At 44.5% G+C, this 9,167-nt stretch overlaps 1 protein-coding gene across 1 annotated transcript; it reads right to left on the bottom strand.

Moving 5' to 3' along the window:
• Nucleotides 1–261: 261 nt before the first annotated feature.
• On the bottom strand, nucleotides 262–8,100 carry fnta (farnesyltransferase, CAAX box, subunit alpha). The gene is made up of 9 exons (XM_015953142.3): nucleotides 7,804–8,100; nucleotides 7,349–7,434; nucleotides 7,109–7,223; nucleotides 5,399–5,503; nucleotides 1,626–1,752; nucleotides 1,402–1,550; nucleotides 1,259–1,321; nucleotides 833–1,022; nucleotides 262–746 (listed from the first exon to the last, which is right to left on the bottom strand). The coding sequence occupies exons 1-9, from the start codon at nucleotides 7,929–7,931 to the stop codon at nucleotides 594–596; spliced, it is 1,116 nt and encodes a 371-aa protein (XP_015808628.1). The 5' UTR covers nucleotides 7,932–8,100; the 3' UTR covers nucleotides 262–593.
• Between the last annotated feature and the right edge of the window lie 1,067 nt (nucleotides 8,101–9,167).

Below are 9,167 nucleotides of genomic sequence, written 5' to 3'. Positions count from 1 at the left end.
GGGAAGCGTGAGCTGTAATTACACACCGCTGGGACGTAGAAAATGAGAGGGTGGGCTGTAGTGTCGGCAGAAGTAGAAACAGCTGCATCTAGTGGAGTAATTCCGTTTCCGAGCTCTGAGGGAGTCCAGGGCACGAGCGCTCTGGATGTCGACGCTCCACTCGGGAAGCTCACTTCCTCTCCTGGCGGCACCCCAAACCCGAACAACACATCCACATGGACACGACTCGTTCAGAGCTAAAGAGCTGATCAGAGAACGAACCAGAGTTGCAACTCCTTTATTATCATGGAAAATAAACTTACAAACAACAGAAATACTACAAACTGTACCACTTCATTAGCTTGGTTAGAAGTATTCAGCTCTACAGTCAGACACAGGCTTATTCCCTCCAATCAGATCATAGAAAACTATTTCCAAGCTTACTTCTGAACGTCGTAAGCACACTAGCAGAGACGTAACCTCAACAGAGGCACCAGAGCTGGACTGCTGTATCTGTACCACTCATGAGTTCCACAACGGTTTACAGGAATATCAAACTTCATAAGAGTGGCCGAAGCCTAGAAGACCGAGGGACTGAGAAGTCTCCCAGCGGTCTAGCTGATCTGTTGGGGTTCAGACGCTGGAGCTGTAGGTGTAGCATCGCCAGGAGAAACCTCGCCTCCGTATCTGTCCTGCAAAGAACGTCCCAAAAACTGCCAGTACTCCTTACGAATGGTGTCTTTTTCCTGCGCCAGAAGCTTGCAAATCTGCAGGATTGAGCAGAGGGATCAGAAAAGATGAGCAGAAGTTTAGCTCCAGCATCCAAGTCTGCAAAAGTTCTTCATCTACTCACCTCTAAAGCCTTTTCTAAAGTTTCCTGACAGCCTTGGTCCAGACTGTCCTTCGGGACGCCGTTCTCTAAGGCGTCCTCGTAGCAATCGAACAGAAAAGCGAGAAGATAAGGTGAGCAATGCGTCTCTTTCAGCTCCAGGACCTTTTCCAGCAGACCTGGCTGAGATGAGAGACCTCTGTCTTGCAGCATCCTTGGGGGAGCAGAGACAGAAGAAGAAATATTGTCATTGATTTTTAATAACTAAATCTCTACTTTGTGAAAGCCCCTGTGGCTTGCCAGACACTGGGTATGAGCACCGAGACCTCACGCCCAGGTGTTCTCTTTACTCAGAGGGAAAGATGTAACATCAGAGCAGAAACGTATCTGAACAGCTCGTTCCTTTTCAGGCGTTAAAAAGGTTTAAATCTGTTATTTTCTGCATCTTACCCTTTCAGGTAATTCCACACACTTTCATTGTGAGGAGCTTTCCTGATCTGGTTCAGACAATACCTTCCAAAACATGAGCAGAGTCGTTAAAAATAGAAATCTGAAGACTCGGACACCATCGAACTGTCCGTGTTTGAACTCACTGAGTCTCTCGCTCCACCACAGCTGGTTCTGAGAATCCTGTAGTGTGAGAAATAACAAAATGTCTCTGGTTCCACGCAGAGTTGTTTCTCACATCGTCCTCCAAAAGACTCTCCACAAACGCCAGCTCCTTGTCCCACAGCTTGTACTCCTGGAGATAAATAAGAGCAAGCGTTGGACGTGACCATGAAGCAAACAGGATCTGGTGTGTGGGCGTGGCTCCTACCTGGATGACCCACTGCCTGTGCTGCCACGCGTGGTAGTTCTTTGCATCTTGGCTGAGAATTTGTGCGATGAACTCCAGTTCCTCTGAGGGGTCACCCAGCCACTCCACCACCATACGTCTGTGATGCCTGGAGAGAATTTACAACCGGAGGTGTTCATCTGAAAGGTTCTCAGTCATCCAGGTCAGCGTCTTCCTACTGAGGTTAAACAAATGTCCTGAAAGGAGCCACTCGTCAGGAAGGAACTCAAAACTCCGGGATTCACGAGTGCTTTTCGGTTTTATCCATCGTCTTTCAAAGTTCTGAAATATTGTCGCTGAATTCAAATAAGGTGAGTGTAGGATGTGTTTCCATCAAAGAGCACGTTCACTCGTTTTTAGTGGTGGGAGAGGAAGAACAAATGCTTTGTGAGTCGATCTCTGTAGGGGAGAAAACGCTCTGTTGCTCCTGCTTCAGGAAGTGGAAGCGAGCCAAAGAAGATGGGAGAAGAACACGGCAGGATTTGGGAGTCTTACTTCCTGGTATGTGGACATCTCTCCTCTGATTGGCTAAGAGCAGCACAACTCTCCCACCGACTCGGTTTGCTCTGCAACGTTGATGTTTTACCGCCACAAATAACAAGTCTGGAGGAGTTCTGCTGTGTGGTGGAGTTGCTAATGCCAACAGTTAGCTTCTACTAGTCGAGACGTTCTCTGCGGTTTCCTGAACGCTAAGCCAACGAAAGCCTTCCCCGTCACGAGTCAAGACGGGACGGGTGAGTCCATGAATGTTAATTTTCTTTGTGACGTAGACCTGACTGGCTTTTTAAATCCGAGCGTTTCCCCGTCTATTAGCTTTTGTTGACTAATACAGGAAATGGGGTAGAAGACTATTTACATTCAGCCTGCATGTGAAACTCGGTGACTGAGCCGATCAAAAAAAAAGTAAGAAAAAAAAATGGTGAACTTGCTCTTTAAAAACAAAACAGTTCAATGATTTCGCAAATAACTTAGCTAAAAACGTTAACAGAGAATGTTGTGCAAATCTCACGTTCAGCATCCCTTTGTGCTGCGATGAGTCTCTAAACAGTCCAAACATGAAAATGCACCCGTCCTGCTGCCAGGGTTTAGCTCCAGGAATTATTTGCCTAAAACAAGACGTTTCAAGCAGTGCCTTATTGTGAGGTCACAGACAGGGAGGGACCCCGGCATAGAACCCCCTATTCACATTAAAGTGACAGAGCCCAAAAACGACTTATTCTGGAAGGTGCTGAAAATATCAAGGATAAAAGTGCTGAGATTGCTTTAATTAATCGTGTTGTGTATCAATCGCAGGACTGCTATAACCTTTCCAAAAGTTATAACAAGTCTACTTCAAAGGGTCATATCAAGGAAACCCTAATATTTGGAGCTTTTTACCTTGTGGTTGTGAAAATTGCCCCCAAACCCATGTTTGGCTGCTTCATGCATTTTCTTTTCTCAGCTGCAAGTTTTCAGATTTGTGGAAAAGCCTGCAAAAGCATCGATGTACACTAAAGGCGTCACCAGGCCCAGCTCCTCCGCCTGAACTAGTCTCTCATCTGAAATCTGCCTCCCCTGGAAGTAGGTCACTAACGCCCACTAGGGCTGCTCAATAAATTGAATTTTAATCCCAATCACGATCTGAGTTTTGAACCATTATGAAAATAAAACGAGCTGATTTGCTCCTCCCGCCTGTGCTGCTCCGAGTGCAAATCAAGCGTTCCTCCCACAGCGTTGCCAAGTTAGCAACTTTTGTTGCCATTTCCCCCTTCTTGACTTTTTAAATCTTAAAAGTACCTAACGGACACCCCAGTAACATTACTGATAACCCTTAGCTACTTTCTGTGTTGACATTTCCAGCAGGTTAGAAAAAACTCCGCCCGCGCTCCGATCCCGCCTCCAGGAAATTAGGAAAGGGAATGATGTTGTGATGTGTCGGTCACAAAAGAAATGGCTCCCTCTTGAATTAACCGGAGTGAGTGACACACACTGTACCTGCAGGCTCCTGAGCCGCTAAAACCAATAGTGTATAGCGATGCCCTACTCCTAAAAACGACGACATGTGCGCGACTGCGCATGCGGCGCGCTAAACACACGCACAGCTTCCCCTGGATTGCTGTGAGACTGGGTTGATGGGTTGCAGGCCCCCTCTTATCGCTGTGGCTGGCACAATTATTACAAGATGGGACCTGTAAATAAATGTCAAATCAAATCAATCAATAGTTTATAAATAGAAATAAGTTCCTCACGCTGATGAATAACAATGAATCTCTCTGAGGACACGTTGCTAGCGTACGCTCTCCTACAGCGTCGTGACAGGACTAAATAAATGCTCTGAAACATTTAGTGAAGTCATTAAAACATATGTGTTTGTATGCTTTTATGTTAGAAATACCACTGTATAATTCTCTGTCAGTATTTGCAAGATATTGGTTGGATATTTGGGTCTGTACTGGTCAGGCTTAAATGACTTAAACTATGATATACCAGCCTGTTTATACTCATGAGTTTTTTATGTGATTATCTTGTTTCTTTTTCTTACTTATTTTTCTCCTGGTTGTTTATTTATTCGGGTCAGGGCACAAACACATAAAAACAACATTTATTGAAAAATCGAGATCTCAATTTCAGTCACAATAATCGTGATTTTTATTTTTGCCACAATCGAGCAGCCCTAACACCCACTTTCTCCTGACTGCGGGACCAGTGGAGGTTTGATTTCCTGCTGCTGTTGAGAATGTGACCTTCATGTGACAGACGACTGCTTTAAACCTCCGCTGGAACCAGAGTGGAAATTCTGCACTGGGGACTAAACACTGCCCGAAAAGCCATGCGTCCTGTCCACACAGATGGTGCTTTTACACAGATATTCACCCAAACATTTAACTGAGGATGTTTTTCTCCCCAGCACCAGTCTCCTTAAACCCAAACCAGGTGCGTTACCCTGTCTTCTTCACGAGCGCGTCTCCATCCACCTGCTGCAGAAACAGAAACCAGGATCCGTGCTGCAAACCCGAAATGAATCTGCGTGTTTCCAGTAAAGACTTGGACACGTTAGTTGAATGATTTGTGCAATAATCAGATTTTTATTTTACTTCCACAAAATGCAAGTTCTGGATTAGATATGACAGAAACGGGGACGGCTTACCATCATATTTAAAATGTGGTGCTGGTTAATTAGGAGTGCTTTTTTTAAGTCAGGTAGTCTAAATGAAGGCGGGGAGGCTCGCTCGCTGTTGCACACATGCACAGTGGGCATTATTTTCCTCCAACAATCCGAATAGCTGTGTACATGCACGTCAATCGGAACGACGATCGGACAAAACCACCTCTATCAATCGGATTGAATTTTCATTCCATTCGGAGCGAATAGGATCATAACATTCCGATTGACATGTTTACATGCAGAACTTTTGATCTGATTGGGCGTTCAATCCGATTAAATGTGCGCATGTAAACGTGGCTAACGATGCATGTTAATCACAATATTCTCTGTAAATAACTGATGCAAAAACCAGCGCAAGGTGAAAGTTCATAAACAATCTTTGGAGGATTCTCTATAGGAGACTGGGGCTACAGATTAGTCTCGGTTGCTTCTCATTAGTACGCTGTTTCTCCAAACTAAAGTTGATCAAGACGGAAGATCAGAATGCCAAAAGGCTAAAACATCGTTTAAACATTTGCCCCAAGCAATTCCACAGTACAGCTAAACAAGGGACTGCTCATCAGAAACAGCAAGACTGTTTTTGGAGTGCACATCAGGGGAAATAACTCACCAGACTTGGTAGTTCTTGGGTTGCTCCTCAATGATGTTGGTGATGTACCTCATCTCCTCCCTCAGGTCTTTGGATAACGCCTGCAGCAGGACTCTCCTGTAGTGCCTACACAGGTCCACATCAAGAGTCAGCTGGGACCATACCACATGCATTTATCGTACACAAGTAGGGGTGTAACGTTCACACGGGGAGGGGTGGGGGTGGGGTGGTGAACCGTTTCAGTGCTGCCTGTTCAGTTCGGTCCACCTGCGTACCGTTTTGTATTTTTCCCTGTTAAATAATGAATTTTAATTTATTTGTGTGATTTAAAGAGCAAGTCACTCCAAATCAACTTTTTTTTCTGATAAACTATATACATGCGTGTCTAATCGTGCTGCAGACACGTGTCGTCAATAGTTTTGCACAAATTTAACTTTTCTACCTAAAACTGTCAGTGTTGCGCCGTTGTCAGGTAAAAACTCAGCACTGCATTTGAATTTAAATCTGCCATCGTTATTGGCTAAGAGGTACCCTAGAACATTAGCGGTACCATATGATGTCACAATGTCATTGTGAGCCTGTGTGTGTGTGTGTTTGTTAGCGGCTCTGCCCTCTCGGTCTGCTAGGCAACAGCATTTGTTGCATTTATCAAACAGGAAGTGGGAGTGGAGTAATACTCTGGGGGGTAGGGGGGTGACTTGCTCTTTAAGTGCAGGGGATAAAAGTTCCTAGGTGAGCTTCCGCATGGACGCTGTATTGAGTGACGCATGATGGCTGCACGTGCCCAATCTCCATTTAAAAATGGTGATCTGCAAATTCTGATCAACGCCTCTCAGAGCGGATCAAACCAGCTGGCCGTCGCTGCTACTGGAGCCTGTGGAGACGCTGAACGGAGCGTTGCGTCGCCCCTCCCGCCCTTTTCTCACACTGTGCACGCCCGCAGCGGCAAAAATGTAAACAAACACATCTGCTAAACTTTTCTGCTGTGACAACTGATGTAAAGTTTTACTTCTACAATGGAAAATACGGACGGAGGAAGCTCGTTATTTAAAACGAGTTTTAAAGAAGAAACTCTGGGCGGTGTGAGGTGAGTTTTTAAGGCTGGCTGCTGAAATAAAAACACGGAGCATCAACAGTCAAACACAACTCGTCTGTATGAGCGTGACACTCATAGCTGCACCAATAACTTGTGAAACAATTAAAGACATGCTACATCAGCAGCCTGTGATGACACCTGGTTCTGTTCACTATAGTAGCCACTTCAGAAATTAAATAAATATAATAGTAATAACAATAACAATAATAATATTGTGGCAAGGTGGATAAACGAGGGCCCGGGCGGGATTCGATCCCCAGACTCCCGGGTGAGAGTCATACGCTCTAACCAGTCAGCCAAAGGGACATCCCCTTGGCCAAGTAGCCAGGGCGCATGATCAATCGGGACATTTTGACAGGACACTCACACTGTCACAATATTATACCGGAAATTAATCAAACAGAGCTCTTCAAAACACTGAACCGAACACGATTTCAGCATACCGTTTCACCCCTAGTTACAGGTACTTTTTCACCCTAACCACCCACATCATGAGGTGTAACTTTACACGGGTGGTTTTAAATATTCTACAAAGCAACTCTCTGACGTCTATTCTTAATTGTGAACTTCACACAAGATCCTTTCAGCTTTCATTCAGTCATAAGCTCCTTCTCCCACAGGGAGGTAGTGCTCACCATACTGTGTAATTAGCAGCGTTCAGCTCGATGGCCTCTGCAGTCAGTGCAAAAGCTCTCTCACTTCGTTCATCTTTTTTCAGGAGTGCACGGAAGTAGTCATACACATCTGAAACTGGAGAGGACAAAAGTCGTTTTTAGGTGATGAAACTTCTGAATCTCGTGTTTGTCGCACAGCAGTGACCGTTGGGGACCGTGTGATAATCCCAGTGTGTCACTCTGGCGTTTAGGATGGCTTACACTTCTCAGAGTAGGCGATCTTCACTACAGGGTTTGGTCCATCATCTTGTGGAACTGGCTCCAGATCAGCCCACTCCTTCCGGTCTCTGAAACAGAAACATACAGCTGCATTTCCTGCTTACGTACGGGAATGATGCTACAGCAAACTTAACAAATAAATACGGCGACACGTTTCTATTGGGAACTACAAGTAAACGGCTGCTAGACCCGTTTTTTCCTCCAAGTGTTATAAATAATACAGCTAACACTTAGCAGAAGGCTACTTACCCATATCAATGTTTAAGACTCCACACACGATAAAAATAATGCTAAAAACTGAGCTCGGATAAGCTAAATGTATAATCGAAAGACATTACAACTGGAGACAAATAACTCGTTTGAACAAAGTTAAACAGCCAGTCGACAAGCTACCGATGCTAAGTTAGCCAGCACTCTGAAAAACAACCGAACTCTACCTGTAAAACATGTACTGAGTGGGGTCAACTCCATAATCCCCTCCGAACTGGTCCTCGGTTTCTACATCAAACGCGTTGTCTTCTTTCACCTCCGCGGGCTCATTTGAAGTCTCTTCAACACTTGCCATGGCTAACTTTTTTTTAGCTAAATCTGTTTATCTGCGAAGAAATACGTCACATCCGGTGTGGTGAATGCTGCGTTCGGGTACTGCGGGAAAAAACAGCTTCCTCTTCCGCTCTTCCATTTTAACCCATCTAAGCAATTTTCAAATGCTGGGCCTATGTACAGATGACGATGGTCATAAAATTAGAATATCATGACATTTGATTTATTTTAATAATTCCATTCAAAAAGCGAAACTTGGATATTCGGTTCATTCATTACACTGACTGAAATATTTCAAATTTGTATTTCTTTGATTTTGATGACTATAACTGAGAACAAAGGAAAATCCCAAATTCAGTATCTCAGAACATTAGAATATCATTTAAGACCAATGCAAAAAAAAAAAAGAAAAAAAAAAAAAGAAAAGGAGTTTTAGAAATGTTGGCCAACTGAAAGAATGAGCATGTACAAAACTCTATATTTAATTGGGGCTCCTTTGGCCCAGATTCCTGCAGCAATGTGGCGTGGCACATCTGTGTCACCGCCCAGGTGTTAGGAGAGCTCATGTGACTCAGCTCTTCTGAATGGTTGGGTCTGGCAGATTGCATCTTCCTCTTCACAATACTATATTCTATGGGGTTACGGTCAGGTGAGTGCTGGCCAATCAAGAACAGGGATGTTTATGTATTTAGCAGACGCTTTTGTCCAAAGCGACTTACAAGTGATGATACCATGGTGCTTAACCAGACACTGGTAGCTTTGGCACTGTGTGCAGGTTTCAAGTCCTGTTGGAAAATGAAATCTGCATCTCTATAAAGTTGGTCAGCTGCAGGAAGCCTGAAGTGCTCTAAAACTTCCTGGTAGACGGCTGTGTTGACCTTGGACCTCAGACAACACAATGGACCATTGCCAGCAGATGACATGGTACCCCAAATCATGTGGAAACTTTACACTGGACCTCAGGCATGTGCAGGAGAGGCAGAGCGCTGAAGCACCTGCCCCTTTTGCCTGAAGTGCCCTGCTTCCAATCTTCCATCAGACTTTACCGTCTTAGTTGTAATAGGTCTGCAAAGATTTTTCCTTTCATGTTGCTTCGGTCAGTGGGTTTACGTGTAAACATCTGTGGAGCGCTGTAAAACATCCGATGCTATAATTTTTCTGCTGAATTTTGGGACAGCTGAGCCTCAGTGAGAAGAGACTTACTGTTACTCTCCCTTATGTGACAGCTTTGACAAACAAACACTAGAAATAAGCACAT

The sequence above is a fragment of the Nothobranchius furzeri genome, chromosome 1 (assembly GCF_043380555.1).
Source record: "Nothobranchius furzeri strain GRZ-AD chromosome 1, NfurGRZ-RIMD1, whole genome shotgun sequence".
In the NCBI taxonomy this organism is placed as follows: Eukaryota; Metazoa; Chordata; class Actinopteri; order Cyprinodontiformes; family Nothobranchiidae; genus Nothobranchius; species Nothobranchius furzeri.
This window is presented reverse-complemented; position numbering and strand designations above follow the sequence as displayed.